Source organism: Callospermophilus lateralis, chromosome 1 (genome assembly GCF_048772815.1).
Source record: "Callospermophilus lateralis isolate mCalLat2 chromosome 1, mCalLat2.hap1, whole genome shotgun sequence".
Classification (NCBI taxonomy): Eukaryota; Metazoa; Chordata; class Mammalia; order Rodentia; family Sciuridae; genus Callospermophilus; species Callospermophilus lateralis.
In genome coordinates this window covers 204,249,843-204,269,855 of record NC_135305.1, presented here as the reverse complement: position 1 = coordinate 204,269,855, position 20,013 = coordinate 204,249,843, and the positions used below count along the sequence as shown (strand labels likewise).

General features: G+C 55.3%; 1 protein-coding gene across 1 annotated transcript; it reads right to left on the bottom strand.

Annotated features, from left to right (window-relative positions):
• Positions 1-9,417: 9,417 nt before the first annotated feature.
• Zbtb47 (zinc finger and BTB domain containing 47) lies at positions 9,418-19,701 on the bottom strand. The gene is made up of 6 exons (XM_076844143.2): positions 19,625-19,701; positions 14,988-16,556; positions 13,477-13,624; positions 12,278-12,393; positions 11,561-11,705; positions 9,418-11,254 (listed from the first exon to the last, which is right to left on the bottom strand). Exons 1-6 carry the CDS (start codon positions 19,625-19,627, stop codon positions 10,923-10,925), a joined length of 2,313 nt encoding a protein of 770 aa, XP_076700258.1. The 5' UTR covers positions 19,628-19,701; the 3' UTR covers positions 9,418-10,922.
• Between the last annotated feature and the right edge of the window lie 312 nt (positions 19,702-20,013).

Here is a 20,013-nt window from a genome sequence, read left to right as displayed (position 1 = left end):
CCCATTTGTGTATTTTGACTTTTGCTGCCTGTGTGTTTGGGGTCCAATCTAAAAAAAAAAAAAAAAAAAAAAGATCATTTCCTTCAAGATCATGTCTTTAAGTGTGTGGAAAGGAACTGCTTACAGCCAGAATTCAAGAATGCGTCCCAGACTGAAAGAGCTCACCAAGTATCTAGCTTAATGGATGAGGAAAAAACCAATCCACACCAAGTAGAGCGTTGTGAAGGTTCATGAAACTGGAGACTGTAAGCAAAGATTCTGAGAACTTCCAAGGGAGAAAAACAGGTCACAACAGGATAGGACTGGGGTGGAGGAACAGGCCAACATACCGGATCCAGAATCAAAATAACATCTACGATTAAAGGAAAGTAATGTCCAATCTAGAATTCTGTACCATTCCAGTGTCAGGGTAAAATAAGCAGTCACTATCTCCAGAAATTTAATCCTCTGAAGGATCCTAAGGAGGAGATAAGTTGTAGGCTTAGGGAAAAAAAAAAAAATCAGTTCATGAAGACAGAAACCATAAAAGTTAAAGATTTCTGCCATGAATTTAAAAGGGTACAGTCTTAGCCAAGTGTTAACAGGGAATTGGCCTGGGAGGGTTGTTTTTAAGCAGTTTCTCAAGTTTCCAAATTTTAGCCCTCTTATTGTGCTGTTCACAAGTTATGATGATGATGACGTTGCCCGTGGGTGTGGCTACTTGGCAGCTGTGTGAGGGTGGCCAGGTGCCTCCTACACCACTGTGCATGAAAGGATCAAACAAGGCACCAGTCTGGAGACTTGGGCCTGCTGGGCTGGGGAGCAGTCTACAGGTCACAAAATATACTCTAAACCTGCACCCGGCATATATGTGGCACAGTTTTTCTTGGCATGCCTGAGCCCCACAACCAGGATGTGGAGTCCGGTAGGGACTTCTTTCTTCCCATAGCCAGAGGCCCAGTCACAGGGAGTTCACGTCCTTGTGTCTTAGACTCTGCTGGTTGAAAAGGTCATGGTACCTGAGAGAGGACTGTTTTCTTGGGGAGCTCAAGCGTCTTTCCATTGCTTTTGGAAGCTGAGACTGCCAGTGGATCATTTGATTTGCAAGAACAAGCCAAAGAAGGAGTCTTGCCCCATCCTGAAAGACCCAAGACAACAGATTCTATTAGTCAGTCATAAAAAAGAATGAAATTGTGCTACAGAGTACATGCTAAGGGAGAGACATCAGAACAAATGGCTAAATACAGTGCGATTACATGACATATCCAGAATGGGCAAAACCACAGCAACAGAGCACAGATCAGTGTTTGCCAGGGGCTGGGGGCAAGAGGGAATGGGGACAGGAAGTTTCCTTTCAAGGTGGTGAGAACGTTTTGGTACTGGAGAGAGGTGGTTCTTACCCAACCTTCTAAATGCACTAAACGGTCACTGAATTGTTCACTTTAAAGTGCTTGATTTTTTTTTTATTGGTTATTCAAAACATTACAAAGATTTTTTACATAATACCATAATAGTAACTGTTGTATTCTGCTACCTTTCCTATCCTCTACTATCCCCCCTCCCCTCCCCTCCCATCTTCTCTCTCTACCCCGTCTACTGTAATTCATTTCTCTCCTTATTTTTTTCCCATTCCCCTCACAACCTCTTATATGTAATTTTGTATAACAATGAGGGTCTCCTTCCATTTCCATGCAATTTCCCTTTTCTCTCCCTTTCCCTCCCACTTCATGACTCTGTTTAATGTTAATCTTTTCCTCCTGCTCTTCCTCCCTGCTCTGTTCTTAGTTGCTCTCATTATATCAAAGAAGACATTTGGCATTTGTTTTTTAGGGATTGGCTAGCTTCACTTAGCATAATCTGCTCTAATGCCATCCATTTCCCTGCAAATTCCATGATTTTGTCATTTCTTAGTGCTGCGTAGTACTCCATTGTGTATAAATGCCACATTTTTTTTTATCCATTCATCTATTGAGGGGCATCGGGGTTGGTTCCACAGTCTAGCTATTGTGAATTGTGCTGCTATGAACATCGATGTGGCAGTATCCCTGTAGTACGCTCTTTTAAGGTCTTCAGGGAATAGTCCGAGAAGGGCAATAGCTGGGTCAAATGGTGGTTCCATTCCCAGCTTTCCCAGGAATCTCCATACTGCTTTCCAGATTGGCCTCACCAATTTGCAGTCCCACCAGCAATGTACAAGAGTACCCTTTTCCCCACATCCTCGCCAGCACTTGTTATTGTTTGACTTCCTAATGGCTGCCAATCTTACTGGAGTGAGATGGTATCTTAGGGTGGTTTTGATTTGCATTTCTCTGACTGCTAGAGATGGTGAGCATTTTTTATGCTTGATTTTATGTGACGTGAATTTCACCTTGTGTGAGCTTTCTGTCACTGGGACCAAAATACCCAACAAGAACAAATTAGAGGAGGAAACGTTCATGTTGGCTCAGTTTCAGAGTTTTAGCTCATGGTCGTCAGACTCTGGGTCTGCAGAGGAAAGCTGCTCATCTCGTGGCAGCCAGAGGCAGAGAGTGAAAGAAGCCAGGGGCAAGATAGAATCCCAAGGCCACACCCCAGGGACCTACTTCCTCCAGCCACGCCCCCCAACCTACAGTTTTGACTCAGTAACTGTCTATTCAAATTATTAATCTGTAGAATGGATTCATCCACTGATGAAGTTACAGTTCTCCTAATCGTATCATTTCACCTCTGAACATTCCCTCATTGCCTAACACATGAGCTACTTGGGTGGGGGGGGCCTCCTACCCAAATCATATCACGTTTTAATTTAAAAAATTGGGGAAAATTATAAAAAGGTAAACTGGTGACTAAAGCCACCCCCTGCAGGACCACTAGGGGTTCTTATTGTTCAAGCTTACAGAGTTGGGACACCCTTCCAGGTGAGTTCCTATGACCATCCCAGGTGTGTTTCTCAGGATTCTTCAGAGAATCAGAAATATATAATGTATGTATGTATATGGGGGGTGGTTGCTATGGAAATTGGCTCACATGACTATGGAGGCTAACAAGTCCCGCATCCTGCCATCTGCAGACTGGAGACCCAGGAGTGTCAGGGGTATTTTCTGGGCTCAGTCTAAGGGCCTCAGAACCAAAGGAGCCAATGCCTTAACTCTCAGCCAAAGACCAGAGGCCTGGCAACCAGGACTGAAGGTCAAGGACGGAGGAGAAGATGGATATTCCAGCTGTAGCAGAGTTACAATTTGTGCTTTTGGGCTGGGGATGTGGCTCAAGCGGTAGCGCGCTCGCCTGGCATGCCTGCGTCCCGGGTTCGATCCTCAGCACCACATACAAACAAAGATGTTGTGTCCGCCAAATACTAAAAAATAAATATTAAAATTCTCTGTATTCTCCTCTCTCTCTCCCCTCTGTCTTTAAAAAAAAAAAAAAAAGAATTTGAGCTTTTGCTGCCTCTTTTTAAATTTATTTTTTAGTTATGGTTGGACACAATATCTTTCGTTGTAATCAATTAATCCCCTGAACCTCAAGTTCGGGTAGTTTCAGAACTTTATACCCAGTGTGTAAGGGGAGGGGCTCAGAAGTTCACAATCTGTAGAAGTTCACATAAAAGCAGTTTTGGTTTTTTTTCTTTCACTGTTCGGGGCAAGTAAACTCTTCAAGGACAACACCTGAGAAGGGGAGAGCTTCTTCTCCCCTTTCTTTCCTCCCCCTGCCAGCTGTTACCATGGAGCCCAATGGTTACTTCTCTTATCTTAGAAATGTAGACATCTCTGTGAAGCTCCAGTTGAAGGCCAGAGGCCTTGTTAAAGGATTTATCTTTTTATTATCACATTTTGCATTTTTTTTAATTTATTTTTTTTCAGTTGTAGTTGGACACAATACCTTCATTTCACTTATTTATTGTTATGTGGTGCTGAGGATCAAACTCAGGGGCTGGCAGGTGGGAGGCGAGCACTCTACCGCTGAGCCACACCTCCAGCCCTTGCTGCCTCTTTGTTCTGTCTGGGCCCTCAGTGGAATGGATAATGCCCACCCACATTGGTGAGGATTTTCTTTTTTCAGCTGCACCTCCCTGGGGCAACCAGGGCATCCCTTAGCTCTGTCAAGATGACAACTAAAATTAACATTTCACTGGATAAGAGTTAAGTGTTTAGCTTGTTTTAAATTTTTTTATTTGTTCTATATATATATATGACAGTAGAGTGGATTTTGACACATTTTGCATACATCGAGTATAACTTCCCATTCTTGTGATTGTACATGATGTGATTTACACTGATCATGTATTTACAAATGAACATAGTAGAGTCATGTCCAGTTCATTCCAGAGTCTTTCCTATTCCCATCCCCGCTCTCTTCCCTTTATTCTCCTTTGTCTAATCCAATGAACTCCTATCCTTCCCTCACCTGCTTATTGTGTGTTAGCATGTGCATATCAGAGAGAACATTCAGCCTTTGGGTTTTTTTGGGGGGGATTGGCTAATTTCACTTATCATGATAGTCTCCAGTTCCAATCATTTACTGGCAGATGCCATAATTTCATTCTTCTTTATGACTGAGCAATATTCCATTGTGTATCTATACCACATTTCCTTTATCCACTCATCTGTTGAGGGCACTTATGTTGGTTCCATAGCTTAGCTATTTTAAGTATTTATCGTAATGAGTTTTCTTTCCTCCTCCCTTTTCCCTTTTGATTTATAAAGGGTCTGGTTAGTGGTGCTCACATTTAAATAGAGTCCACACGTTTCTAAACACTGAAACAGGATCACAGTTGAGCTAGAATAGGAGCAGTGGTTGCCAGCAGATTCTGGGTTTGGAGATAGACACAGTTCTCAATGAGAAATTACATGGTCCCCTTTGGGGGAGAAGATGGATCTGTTCTTATTTCTTTGAGGAAGGTTATTAGTCAAGAGCACTTTGGGTGTGTGTGAATATTGTTCCTGTTGTATGGAGGAGGATTTTGCTGCCGTAAGATGCTAGATGGTGGTTTCATGTTATAGTTCCTGGCACCCAACAGGTTGAGACAGCCTTGTTCTGATTGGGAATGAACTGCCTTGTGAGCACCACCTGTCCAAAGTGGAAGGCATAACTCTCTTTCCCAGCCTGCCTTGCAGCTAGGGTATAAACATGTGACCTGGATCTGTCAATTAAATACTCCCATGTGAGACTTGGATTCAGATGGGGCAAGCTAAGACAGCTTCCTGTGTGCAGCCGGTGGTACCATTACTTTTAAGTGGCGAGGCAGCTGTACCTCCCTGGGGCAAGTCCTGCAGAGTAGTTTGGGTTTGTTCTTGGCTATGTAATCCTGTTGTAGGAGACAGACGAGGCAGAGCACCAAAGATAGCAGGAAACAGTTTTATTTGGCTGCAGCCAGGTTCAGAGGGCATAGCTTTCGTTGTAATCAATCAATCCCCTGAACCCCAAGTTCAGGTAGTTTCAGAACTTTATACCCAGTGTGTAAGGGGAGGGGCTCAGAAGTTCACAGTCTATAGAAGTTCACATAAAAGCAATTTTTTTTTTCTGTCACTGTTCTGGGCAAGTAAACCCTTCAAGGACAACACCTGAGAAGGGGAGAGCTTCTTCTCCCCTTTCTTTCCTCCCCCTGCCAGCTGTTACCAAGGAGCCCAATTGGTAACTTCTCTTATCTTAAGAATGTAGACATCTCTGTGAAGCCCCAGCTCAAGGCCAGAGGCCTTGTTAAAGGATTTATCTTTTTATTATCACATTTAGCATTTGCAAACACATTTCTACAAACTATTACACTGAATAAATGTTTGTGAAAAACTAGTAAAGAGGCATTCAGCACCTGGAGTGCTGATTTCTTCCAGGCCAATAGCCAAGTAAAATAGAGCAACAGGAAAATAGGAAGTTCACTTACATTGAACTCTTTTGTAGAGACTTTTTGCTGATAGTCCTAAAATCAATTATGGTGAAGATTTCTGGAGAAGCTTAGCTCAGATTTTCTGTGGAGGAGGAGGTGCTACAACACCCCCAGAGATTAAGTCTCTGGTTCTGTTCAGATTTAATTGATGCCTTCCATAAAATTGTTTTCTGCTTAAATTAGCTAGAGGGGCTCCATTGTTTGCAAACATCCCTGGTTCTCCTGAATACCACCATGGGCCCAGCTCTGTGTGGAGTGGAGGGGAAGGGGCATTGTGCAATGCCTAGAGAATGTGGCCTTGGTAGCTGACAGACCTGAGCTCAAGTCCTGGATCCATTGCTTTTTGTGGCTTTATTTCTCTGAGCCTACACTTTCTTAGGTCCTGACACCTCCGAAGGTTGCAGGGTAAGGGGTGACTGTACAGTGTTCCCAGTCCGTGACAGCTGCTATCTTTGACAGAGGCCTCAGGGTGCATGGGAATAGGTTTGGCCACAGGGTTTTCCAGAGGCTCTCTCAGCTGGACTCAGGCAAGGGTGAGAAGATAGGCCCAAGAAGTGGTCCAACCGAGTTGCTGCTTCTTCCCTGGAGATATGGTTAGAGGATGGATGGACTGTCCTCCTCCCTGCTCTGCATAGGCCTCAAGCCTGTCATCTGTGGATGAACCAAGTAGGTTCATTCCACCTCCAGCTGCCCAGAGCCTTGGTAGATGCTGCTCTTCCATTTTGTTGCTGATTCTCCAGAGACTTTAGAAATCTGTTCCACAAGCTGGTCACCTAGCAGCCTGGTGGCTGGAGAGCATGTTGCTGCCCATCCATGTTTCCAGGACTCTTCTCTTCTCATCCACTCAGCAGAGGTGCATCTCCACATCCCCTTGAAGTGAGGCATGGCCATGGAACTTTGGATAATGATGGACAAGCAGAAGTGTTCTTAAGCCACCTCTGGATGGCAGCCCTGAAAGGTCAAGGTGTCATTCTCCCGCCTGTGTCCTCCCTAGCTCTAGTCACTCTGGATCCACAGAGAGCTTCCTTGTAGAGAATTCCTGCTCTGGAGCTGCATCCTGAGTCAGGGGCATTGAGCCTCTGAGATGTGGAGGTGTTTTGTCACTACAGCAGAACCCAGCCTGACCATTTCTTTACCAGAAAAGCCACGTAATTAGGGTGTAGGCCCAAGGCCAGGCGGGGTGCACTTCCTTTCTCATGACTGCCTACCATACTTTAGGACAGAAAGTTCAACTTCCCCCAGGGGCCCTTGCTGTTCTCACCTAGGCTTCCGGGTGGGAGGGGCCTGTGAGCTGCGTGGACCCAAAGGGCAAAACTGGGTGAACATGAGTGCTCCAGTTATGCCAACCACTGTGGCCACACCCTCAGTCCACTGCCACCCAGCAGTCTCTGCCATGGCCCAGTGAGACCAAGGCTCTGCAGAGTGTGAAGTTGGAACTATTGTGAAAATAGTAGCAGGTGGGGGGGGGGGTCAGGGGTAGAGGACAGACAGCTGAAGGAAGGAAAAAGGATGCAGAGAGAGAAGAGAGGGGAAACACAGATAAAGAATCCTCACCAGAAGTTCCCAGGCAAGCCTCGTTTTGAGGTTGTGGCTTTCAAAGAAATGGGACTGTGCGAGGCGACATCTACCTCTTGGGACCCTTTGCCTTCTCTCTGTCCCGTCAATGGACCTGCCCACAACACTTCTCTCCCAGTCCCCTCTCAGTCCCAGGAGGTCCTGTCTGACCCTGCTGTATGTATCCAGGGGTTAGGGTCTCATTTACTGTATGTCCCCAGGGCCTAGAATTCCATCTAGCACAGAGAGCATGCTACATATATTAGCTGTGCAATAAAATCATCCTCAGAGTTCCCCAGGGACTGAAGGGACTAGAGAGGGATAGGTTCATATACAGCACCCCTGGGGCTGAGCACACGGATGGGAGACACTGGTCCCTGCCATCCTGGGGCTCCATGCCTGGTGCTCATGGGAAGCTCCATGGGCAGGGCCCTGGCTTCCTGTGGACATCGCCATTGTTGCTAGGACCTCAGCAGCCCCAGGACCTCTCCTCTTTCAGGTCCCCTCCTTATCTGACCCAGCCCTTGCCTCAGCTCTGGGGATCTGTGAAGCTGAGCCCATGCTGACAGGAGGGAGATGAGGCCCTCGGTGCTCCAGGGTACAGATGCCAGCGGAGCCTGCGTGCCAAGCTGCTGGATGACGTGTTGCGTTTGCTGGGGCAGCAAGGTGTAAAGAAAAGGCCAAGGGACAGGAGTTGTACTGACTTTATTCCCCTTCGCTCTTCTCACTCGCACCCTGCTGTCCCCCACATTCTGGGGCTGCAGGGCACCCACACCTAGGCCCCTGTGAAGGGCACTGTGGAGCTTGTGGCAGCACAAGCCAGGGTCACAGGCTCAGGTCCTGACCCCAGTCCTGGCTCCTAGAACTGTGGTCCAGGGGCTGGAGGCCCACCTCTCACGCTCACCATCCCCCACAGCTGGCCCAAGACCACAGTTCCCAGGGAAGCTGAGGCGGTGGCAGGCCCAGGCTCTGCCATCTGAGATCTGGTACAACAGACTGAAAAAAACCAGCTGCACAGAGGGATCCCAGCAGTTCTACCCCAGGTGACGATCCCCAGCCTCCCTTTCCCCAGCCCTGGGAAGCAGGTATGATGCCCCAGCCCCCTCACACCAACCCCTGGGTACTCAACAATTTGTCTTAAAAAGAAAACGTAAAGGCTGGTAAAACCCCAATCCACACCGGCACTGCTGAGGTTCCATTATTGCTTCTGGCCTTGTGGTCTGGCCGGAAAGGTGTTCCCCTCAACATGGGCCCAAGATAAAGACAGCGTTTAGCACCAGGAACACAGGGCCTCCCAGGAGAGGGGCTGGCCATGCCCACTTACAGCTACAGTGACCATTCTGACAAGTGCCCAGCCAGTTGCCTGGACCCCCTTGCCCACCTCTACAGAGGACATGTACAAGACCAGGAAATCCAGCTCCTGGCACACGGTTTCTCTGCCATTTCCCTGCCTTTGACCTCTGTTTACTAAAATATGGTGGGACAGACTGCAGGTGGACTCAGGCTGAAGGAGGGCCATGGAAGACCCTAGTGCCAGGGATGAATTGGAGAAGCCATGGGGTACCTGCCTACAGCCCACATGGGGAGATCCACTTTTGGGGGGAAATGTGAGCCAGCTCTAAAGAGCTGCCAGGCACTGGGGCCAGAGGTTAGAAATAACAAGTGGGAGGGAAGGGGACCCTGAGGACATCACGGAAGCCCAGAGATCAAGGGGGATGGGGGAGGAAAAAAAGCTATGTAAAGCAGGAGGCTGCAAGGCTCAGCCCTGACTCTGCAAGTTGCTGGAACCTCATCCCCGGGAAGGGGCTTCTCTCCCAGAGGACACACAGGGGTGCCTGAGGGTCCATCTATAGACTCTGGTTGGTATTGCTCCAACAGCAGTCTCAGACTCAACCAGGCCAGGGAAGGGCCCAAGCACCGGGAAGCTGCAGGAATTGCCCCTCCAAGCCCAAAATAACCAGTGTGGTGTGGCTTGGACTATAGATCCTCAAATCATTCGGGCACCTTGGGCCTGCCCACATCTGTACAGAATAAAGTGCTTCGTTTATTGATGATTAAAATGTCCCCAGCCCTCTGCCCCCCACGCCATGGGCCTCCAAGAAGGTCAGAGGGGTTCAGTTCCTCTACCAGTCCTTTGGGCCCAGGCCTCTTCCCACTCCAGCCATACTGGGAAGGTGGTGGGTAGTGTGGGGGGAGAATTGGGGGTGTAAGGTGCAAAGAGTATAACAAACAAAAATCTAAGAAACACAATAGGAAAGAGCTTAACTAGGAAACATGTAGCTTATGGAACCTTCCTCCCACTTTTAAAGGTAGGAATAAAGACGTTAAATGACAACAAAAAAAGGTATCCTATTAGTAGTGCCTGCCTCCTGGGGCAAGCATTGGGCACAGGCTGGGCTCCCCCAGGGCCTGAACATGCAGGCTCCTCTCAAAGGCAGGTATGTAGGTGCCCACCCATCAGTGCAGAGACCCTGGAGGGGCAAGGAGCCAGATGGGCAGGTTGTGGCTAGGCCTAGGGAGGGGATGAGGCCTGGAGCTAGCCTTTGGGGAGCTGACAGACTCAGACATATGTGCACATCTCCTGGTGTAGGCAATATAGCCAGGGTAGCTGGGAAAGGACAGGGGTGCTCTATGAACAGCAGCCCTCTCCCCTCCCCATTGATAGCACCTTGGAACCCTAAAATGTTTGCCTAAGCCTCCTGGGGCTCTGCCCCTGGGGTCTCACCCATTTGCAGGGACTCCTTGACTGCAACCCCAGTGAGAAGGTGCTGCAGAAAGTCAGCCTGTCTGCCTACCCAGGGCCTGGCCCACAGCAACTGAGGTCCAGCAACTCTGGGACACCTCCCAGACTTGGGGCCCCGGGTGCAGTGCGGTGCAGGTTGGGGATCTCTGTGCCTGATAGCAAGGGTATAAATGAGAGAAGCAAATCCTTGGGGGCCAGCCCCCACCTGGCGTACTACACAGGGAATAGAACTGGGTCTGCACCTGACTACTTCCCATCCCACATGCTCGCAGATGTCCAGTCTCAAGGCCCTGCCTCTGTGTCCACAGCCCTCAGATTGGGTGCACAACTTCTCCAAGGGGAGCTGATACCCAACTTGTCCCCAAAGCCTCCAAGATGATGGGGCAAGTTAGGGGCCCAGTGGAGGTGAGGATGAATTACTGAGGCTAACCTAGGCCCAGCCTGGCTCAGGACTCAGAGCCATGACCAGCCATACCTGCGGCTCATGCTCAGGCCCCTCCCTCCCACTGTACCTGCTGCCTCCAGCACCCCCCTCTCCTGGAGGGGGTGCTGCAAACTATCTTTTATCCTTCACTTTCAAAAAAAAAAAAAAAAAGTAAAGGCTTCAAAAAGTTGCAGAAAGGGGGGCACTTCGGAGTGAGGTGTCCTCCACCAGCTCTGGGGGGCTGCCAGCCTGCGCGCCCCTCGGGGTCAGGGCCTCTGGGGCAGCGGCCCCAGGAAGGAGGGGAGGGCAGCGGGGTCCCTCCTGGAGCAGCCCTGGGCTCCAGGTCCCGCAGGAGCGCTGGGTCAGTTGTTGGCGTCCACCCTGCCGCCGTGGGCCGTGGTGGGGAAGAGTGGTGGCGGAGGTGGCAGGTGCGGTGGCCCCGGGAGCAGGGCCAGCGTGTGCGCGGGCGGGGCAGTGGGCAGGCCGGGGGCCGGGGACCCGTCGGTGGCCAGCGGGTGGCTGACACGGAAGCACTTCTCCTTGTGGGCCTTGAGCATGTTGGAGAAGCGGAAACGCTGGCCGCAGACGTCGCACGGGTACGGCTTCTCGCCCGTGTGCGTGCGCCGGTGCCGCTTCATGTTGGGCCGGCTGGTGAAGCTCTTACCGCAGATCTCGCAGATGTAAGGTTTCTCCCCTGGGGTGGGGTGGGCAGCACGGTGTCACGGGGGTGGGGGGGTGGTCGCCATGCCCAAGCCTGGGCCAGCTTCTCTGCCCCATGGAACCCCGGGGCGGGGGCACCACCCCAGCACTCTCGGGTCCTCCCCACCTAGGACCATTTTTGTGCCAAGCCTCACACAAGCCTGGGCAGAAGGAAGGATGCCCTACTGAGCCTTCTACAGAATGGGAAACTGAGACCCAGAGTTGAGAGGAGCCTGGCCAAGGCCATCTCAGGCATCTCGAGAAGGGGGCAGGTCCAGCCCACCCCTGGGGGCGGCCTCACCTGTGTGGGTCTTCATGTGCTCGTCAAAGTACTGCTTCATGTTGAAGTCCTTGCCACACCACTGGCACATGAACTGCTTGTGGCCGATGTGGATGCTCATGTGTGACCGCAGCTGGTATTTGTACTGGAAGCGCTCATTGCAGTTCTGGGGGTAGGGGTGGGTGAGGCCCGGGGCAGAGAAGAGCAGCCTTCAGGGAGGGGCCAGCTACTCCTGGCCCCAGGGCCAAAGAGACATGGGGCAGGGGCTCCTGGGCAAGGAGGTAAGGCGCTGAGGCAGTACTAGGGGAGGCCAAGGGCATGCAGGAGTCGGGCTGAGATCGGGGGTCAGAAACAGCAGAGGGTCCCAGACATAAAGACCTGGGCTTAAAGCCCAAAGCCCCTCATCCTTCCTCTCCCAAGGGCCCGCACCCCACCTGCAGCTCTGCATCTCCAGCTGTCCTCCCAGCAGGGAGGCTCCTTCTTCCACCTCTCCTGCCCACCTATCCCCCAAGCCCACAGACTTCCAACCCCCAATGTGGGCGGGGCCGGGGTGGGGAAAAGGCAAAGTGTGGGTGGAGCAGGGGAGGGGCCCGCCATCAAAGGGCTGGGAGGCATCTCTGGTTCCTGCATTCCATTTCCTGTTCCCCCCCCCCCACACACACCTCTGGTATTAAGCTGCTGGGATCCCCACCCTCCTGGATGGTTCCGGGGCAGGACAGGCAGGAGACATGTGCTCACCTCACATCTGAAGGGCTTCTCCCCCGAGTGCTGCAGGGAGTGCACCTTGAGGGACATGCTGCGCTTGAAGGACTTCCCACAGGTCTCACAGGTGAAGGGCATGTCCTTGGTGTGGGCTGGAGGTGGGCACCGTGGCCGTCACATCTCAGGGGCCTGCCTGAGCACCCCCGCATTGGGCCACACCCCACTTCCTGGGGCATCCCGCACCACCACCCATTCCTGGGGACTGACAGTGGCACTGAGCTCCAAGGACCACAGGCTTTACCAGAGATGACATGCACTCAAGGCCCCAGCCTCTGGACCTCAATAGTAACCCACCCAACCTGTGGATGGATGAGGTCCAAAACACCCTTCAGAGACCATCTGGGAGGAGGCAACTGGTGATAGAGAAGAGCCTCACTCCCACCCTCTGAGCTCAGAGCTCACTAAGCCTCGTGGTTACCCAGCATGCTCCTGGCTTAGACCCTGGGGTGAGGGGTACCTCCCTTAGTTCACAGTGGAAGGCCCCCAGGACTCTCCAGTGGAGAAAAGGAGCAGGACCTGGCCACGGACCTGCTGTCCACCTGACCACCCTTCCTCAAACCCTGGGCCCAGACTAGTCAAGGCAGGGAGGGCCATATGTCACTAGGCACCCAGCCAGGCCCACCTAGAGGGAGTGGGCAGCCTTTCCCAAGGCAATGGGGTGGCCAACACACACCCAAGGGGCCTCCTTACTGTGTCCAGGTGTGAGCCCTGGGGGGAGGTTGCATTCAGAGAAGACTGAAGCCCTGTGAGGGCCAGAAGTTGAGAAAAAATCAGAGGCACAGCTGCTGTGAGACCGAGAGAGGACCTGTGCCTATCCATGTGGCACTTTGTATAATTTAGAAAAAGGTGCTCCCTTCCTTGGGTGGACATAACCCCCTGCCAGGACACACAGCCTGGTTAGCAGCATGCCAGCTGGATTCCAGTTTTCACCTGCCATTTTATCCAGCCATCCTTATGCAATAAGCAACCTGGCCAACTGTACATAAAACCCCTGGCTCCAGAGCCTGTCTAGGTCACAGCAGCCTCCCAAGCTTCCAGCTGAGAAGGGCCTCCTTACCCCTTCACATTATCCTCCAATTGGAGTCCTCCCATCCGCCTGGATGGAAAGTCCTGCCCAGCACACCTAGTAGCTGAGCCTCCTCTCCATAGCCTGCACCTCACCAGCCTGGACTTACCCACCATGTGCTTGCGCACGTGGGCCATGGTGTAGAACTTCTTCTCACAGATCTCGCACGAGAACTTCTTCTCTGCGTAGCCATGCACGATCTTGTTGTGCTCGTGAAGGGACCAGAGCTTTTTGAAAGCTTTGCCACACGTCACACACTGCAGGGTGAGAGGACTTTAGGCCCTGGGTCCCTATCAGGACCCTATGGTGGTGGACAAGATGCCCCTCTCTGGCCTGCAGCCCACCAGAACTGGGAGGCGACCCCCTGCCCTCCCTACCACCTGCTGGCTCACACTCCCAGGGTCTCACCGGGCCCTCCTCCTTCCCTCAGTCACCTCTTCCAGGAGGAACCCCTCTGTGCTCAGGGGACAGAGCTCTCCAGAGGGGAGACCCCACTGGCTGAAGGGCTGCCTGGGGTGGGCAGCTCCACAGCTCATGGGGAAGCCCCTCGGGATGCGTCCCGACAGAGTTGGGGCATGATCACTGTTGGCCCTGGCTTTGACTTGGCTCTGACACCATGGAGATCCATCCCCCCGGGGATGGGTCCTTAGGGGGCCAGCCAGGGAGGCCTGCCCGAGGCAGAGGCGCCAAGTCCTACCAGGCCACAGAGGGGCCGTTCCCCTGGTCCCTGACCTACCCATCCCCGCAAAGCACCCAGAGCACTCATGGCTAGGCCAGGATGCTGGCTGTCAGGATCCCCAGGTGGGGAGGGGGCTCAGGTGTGCGGCAGGTAGAGCCAAAGGGCAGCCCGGGGGTAGGCAAGTAGGAACAGGTGCTTAGGAGTAGGGCCAGGTCCCAGGTAACTCCCACACAGTGCTGTCTCCTCGGGGCACTGCAATTAGCAATTAGCACAGGCAATTAGTACCTACTGCTTCCTCTCCCCCTCTGGGCCAGAAAAGGTAAAAGCCACGTGGGGGGACTGGGCTGTCCCTGTGCCACACCCACCCTGAGGAATTAGACTGGCACAGACTCATACTGGACAAGGCCTTGGCAACCAGCCCAGCTCTCCAGCTTGACCCCAGCAGGCCTTGCTCTTCCCAAACTTCTTATCAATCCCTTTTTCCTCAGCTGAGGAGCCGAGTACAGGTGTTATCCCTGGCTGGTCTGTCCCCTGATCTGTACAGGGCTCTACTGGACAAACCACTCCTTCTTTCATGTGTACTTTGTGCAGTGCACAACCTGTGAAACCATACAAGATGGCCCGGATGGCCTTTCTGCAGCCCTCAGGATTTATTAAAACACTGACTCGATGCTCCTCAGACTTGGCTGTCCCATGGCCTCATGTGCTCAGTTCTCTGTTCACATCCTCCCATGTCCACAGTCACCTTTGCTCCTCTGGCCAAGGGTACTGTCTATGCCTGTCCTCTCCATGTTAGAGCCCAGCTCTGCCCCTCTCCCAGAAAACTCCCAGTGCTATCCCTGAGAACCTGGGCCCTGCCTTCCTTCCTGAGCTGGTCTCTGCAGACCACCTGGGCAGTGCCGCCAGCAAGGTGGAGTGTGGGAGCCCGCCCTGAGGCCCACCTGGATGTTGCGCTCACAGTCCGTCTGCCGGTGCAGCAGCAGCTCGCTCTCCAGCAGGAAGCGCTTGCCACACTGGTCACAGATCTGCATGCGGCTGTGGGTCACGTTCATGTGTTTCTCCAGGTACCAGCGGTTGTTGAAGACCCGTGGGCATTTCTGGCATGGGTGGTGCTGCTTCTCCTCCAGCTTCACCTTGGCCCCCAGCCCATCGGTGGCTGGTGACCCACGGGCGGGTGCAGGGGCCACTCCAGTGGGCTTTGGCCGCTTCCCACCCCGCTGCCCAGCCTCCTCAGGCTCAGCGGCGGCCCGGCGCCGGGCATTCTCCCGGGACCTCGTGGCCATTCGACTGTGGGCAGGGGGGTCTGCTCGGCTGCCCTGGCGCCCCCCAGTCCCCACTGGCCCCTGCCCACCTTCAGCCTCTCCTTCCTCTTCCTCATCTTCCTCCTCCTCCTCTGAGCTCTCTGGATCCTGCTCACTGTGCCCTTCCTCTTCCTCCTCTTCTTCCTCTGGCTCGCTGTGCGCCTCCTCCTCCTCGTCCTCCTCCTCTCCCTGGCTGCCACCCTCCTCCTCCTCCTCCTCTTCCTCCTCCTCTCCCCCTCCACTGCCACCACCCTCCTCCTCCTCCTCCTCCTCTTCCTCCTCATCAGCCTCCTCCTCCTCCGAGTGTCTCTGCAGCCCGTCCTCCCGGCCCAGCACCATGGTGGCCGGGTTTGCCCCAGTGCCCGGTTTCCCCTCGGGCCCTGTGGACACGTGCAGCGTCTGGTTGTTGAGGTTCACCTCCACGATGATCTGGGACTGCTCCTGGCGACTGTAGCTGCCAGGGCCCCCGAGCTCCTCCTCCAGCTCCTCGCCACCCTCCAGCTTGCAGAGGCTGGCCGGGGGCCCTCTGGCCTCTTCAGTACCTCCCTCTTTTTCCTCCTTGAAAAAAGGCTGGGCGGGTCCAATGGTGGCCGGCACGGTGCCAGCAGCGGTCCCAGCCCCGTCCTCCACGCGCACCGAGTAGGGGTCGGGGCCCTCACGGGCATAGATCTTGGGCAGGCCCGGGGTGTCAGCCTCCTGCTTGATGTCACAGTAGTAGGGTGGCGTAGCCGGGGTGCAGCTGGCCGTCGGCTGGGCGAGAGCCACGGTGCCTTGGCCCGGGGGTCCGAGGGAGCGGGCGTCCAGTAGCTCCTGGCAGGACGCGGCAATGTCGGCCATCTGCAGCAAGGAGGCGGCACTGAGCACCTCGTGGACGTTGGCGGCGTTGACCAGCAGCTTGGACGTGTAGATGAAGTTGAGGATCTGCTGCAGGCCGCCCGGCGCCAGCGCCTCCAGGGACAGCTCCACGCGCTGCAGCTGCTTGTTCTGGGTGAAGAGCGAGTGGAAGAACTGGCTGTAGGCGGCCAGCACGCCCTTGTGCGCCGGGAAGACGCTGCGCTGGGGCACCAGCACCAGGTCCACGTCACAGAGGTCGGGCTGGAAGAGCCGCTGCTCGTTCAGACGGCCCATCAAGCAGGCGAAGTGCAGCGCCACGTCCTCCACCAGCGAGAACTCCACCGCTGGTGAGTCGGTCGTCTTCTCAACCAGCAACTGCGGAGGCAGAGGCATGGCAGAGGTCAAGGGCAGCGGCCCCTGCCCACCCACAGCTGCGCCCGCTATCAGGGAGGGAGGCAGCCCATCTCCTGGCTCCACCCTGCGAGGAAGGAGTCCAAGCTGAGCAAGGAGGTGAGGGCGGGTGCCAGCCTGGGCCAGCTGCCTGCAGAACTCAGACCCCCCAGGCTGAAGATGAGCTCCTGGGCCAGCCAGGAACTTTCCTGGGCCTGGGGGGCTCTTCCTCTGTGAATGGGAAGAGTCGGCTAGGAAGGGAACAGGAGGAAAGGTGACTTTGGTGACACCCATTCAGGTTTGCAGGGCAGATGGGGTGTCCTGGGAGGCAGGACTTTGAGTGCTAGAACCAGGAGAGTCCCAGGCAAACCTAGAAGGATCCTGCTCACTGTGCCCTTCCTCTTCCTCCAGCCCACCCCTTCAGCATTTCCTGAGCCTCCTGGATTCCGCCTCAACTACTGACACATGGGAAGAAAAGCCGGCCCAACAGGAGTCAGGCGAGCTCGCTCACTCACTGCCCGGCCTCTGCTGACCACCAGGCAGCACCCAGGGCCCCTTCCCTCGCCAGTAGTGGGCCCAGGCCCAAGGGCTGCAGAAGAGGAGACTTTGTGACGTTTCTCTCCCTCACCCTGTTCCTGTAGCCCTCCAAGGTGGCTGGAGAGCTCCAGAGCTCACTCATTGCTCTGCTGCGCCCCTTTGCCCACGGCCCAGCAGCTCCCTGCTTTCACCCAGTCAGGGACAGCCCAGGCCCAGAGGCTCCAGGATGGCCCTACCTTGGAGGCCACCCACCTGGCAAGCCCTGGGGAGGCCTTCAAGGTCTGATAGGTCAGACTCTGAGGCCCAAGAGCCATATCCAGAACATATGAATTACCCTGAATAGGAGCCAACCCACCATCCATGGCCCCGACACAGCAGACTCCCCAGAAGATGGGGGTGCAGACGGACAGCCTGCCCAGTTCCAGTGCACAGCAGATGTTCCATTAGTATCTGCTGACTCCCTGCGGGACAGACCAACCCCACAGATTCTAGGGTCTGACTGGCCTCGGGCCTTCCCAGCTGGGCAGAGCCTCCCTCATTTGAGGTACTTTGCCCCAAAGCCACAAAACTAGTTCCTCCTTAGAGGACCTGAGATGGACCCTGCCTCCTGCCACCCTTCCTTGTCTGGGGCAGCAGCGGGTGGGCCCAGACTGGGCAGGCATGGTGATGTCCAGTCCAACTCCACATTCACCGGAATGAGTACAGCCTCGGGATGAAACTTAACAAGCTAGCAAGGGCCACCTGCTTCTAGCCATACCCTGGACCCTGCCCCCTGCAGCCACAGTCCAGGGCAGTACCCACGCCGCGCTCTCTCAGATCCTAGTTTGGCCAGGCCACAAGCCATGGACACCATCTTCCTTGAGTTCTCCCACCATACCCTTTCCCCCAGCCAAGAAGCCACCATCGGCCCCCACTTTGTCCTAGACCTGCTGGCCTGTCCAAGCCTGGCCAATCTAACTGGGCCATGGCACCAAGCCCCTCCCATCTCCCTCCTCTGACTCATTCTGATTCATCTTCTGGGATCTACCTCTACTGCACAGATGGGGAAACCAAGGCTCAGAATGGCAGGGTCCACAGTCCAGAGCCCTGGCCTCCCAGCTTGGCCGAGCCATGTCTGCCTTGCCGGACGGGGAGCTACTTCCTGTGGTCAGATGACTGGCTAAGCAGGAGGAGGCATCTCCCAGCCAGGGACCAGTGGTACTTCCCCAAACTCCACTCAACCTTCCACCTGCCACCTCTTCCCCAGAGCCACTGCCCCCACACGTCAGGGAAGGATCAGGGAACAACTTAGGCAGGGACAGGGTCTCCTTAAGGCCTCCAGGGAAAGCAGCCTGAGTAAGGGCTCCCCAAAGCCAGGCCATTTAGGGGTAGCCCATTTCAGATCAGGAGGCTCCATCCCTTCTGTTCGGCCATTATGAAACACCCTTCCGTGCGCCCCAGCCCTCTGGCCTCAGGAGGGAGAGGAGGGCAGTGACTCCATCCTAAGGCCGTCCGCCCAGTCACGATGGTCACATCCTGGGCACAGAGATGCTGCCGGAATCCCTAAGTGGCAGCCCCTCAGCAGGGCACAGCTGCTCCCTGTATGGCCCCTCCTCTGCGGTGGCCACCAGCTGTGCTGGCCTCCCCAGCCAGATGTGCCAGTACTCTGAAGCTGGGGATGCCCCTCCCCATCTGGCTGTGCCAGCTGCAGCCACACACCCCAGCCCAGGCCACTCTCCTGGCAAAGATGCAGGACCAGGAGGGTGGTCAGGCACCCTGGGGCCAGGGATCTCATGCCCTCAAGCCCTTCCCAAGTCAGAAGACACCTGCTGAAGCTGCAGAGCTACACCTGAGGGGTACCAGCCTCACTTCCAGGAAGGCCCCGGAATGACACCTGGGGCATCCATCTGAGCCTCCCTAAGCTGGTGTCGACCCTTTCATCCCTGGGCAGCAGTGGGTGAGCCCAGGTTGAGCGAGGGGGCACAAGCTGGTGACCTCTAGGATCCTGCTTTTGGATGGGGGGTGTCTATGCCAGTCTTCTTTGCCCTTGCCTCTCCTCCTCCCCTGGCAAGCAGACCAGAGAGGGCGGGGGACTGGGCCAAGGTCACACAGGAGTTTGGACCGGAGCTAGGGGCACCCCCAGCCCTGGGTCCGAGCCACCCTCAATCCCCAGGCTGGGCGGCTCCAGCGCCCACGTGGCCCAAGGCCCGGGCGGGAATCCGAGTCCCCTTCCCCCCATCACCCAGCCGGAGGGCGGCGCCGTCCCGTGCGCAGGGAAGCGCCCCCTCCGCCCGTGCCTAGCAAGACCTCAGCCTCTCGCGCCGGTGCCCCCACCCCAGGAATTTAACCCCCTCCCCGCCAAGAGCGGCGCCGTAGCGCTGCATTCCGGCCCGCGGGGACCCGGCAGATGGGGTCGGGAAGACCGGGGGAGGGGCAAGATCACTCAGCCCTTCACGCGAGCCCGCGGGCCGTGCGTTCGGGAAGGCAGAGCTGGCAGGTGGGCGGATAAGCGGGGGGACAGGCAGGGCCCTGCGTACCATGGTGCCGTGGCGCTGGGGGCTCACAGGGCCCCGCGGGATCGCGCTGCCCCCGGCGGCCGGGCCGGGGCCGCTCCATGAAGCGCCGCGCTGGGGGCCGCCCCCGCGCAGGGCCCCGCGACCATGGCCCCGGGGGCGCGGCCGGGCGGGCGGAGGCGCAGGGCCGCGGCGAGTCGGACGCCGAGCAGCTGCGGCCCGGAGCCTCGGGCGCGGCGGGCGGGGGGCGCGGGGCGCCGATTGGAGCCCGCGCGTCAGCTGGGGCCGCCGTCTGGACGCTTAAAGGGCCAGGCCGTCCTGCGCTCCGGCGGGGGGCGCGGACGCGCGTGGTGGGTGCCGTCCCGCGCAGCCCTCTCTGCCTCGGCCGCCGGCCCCCAACCAGGCCCCCCTGT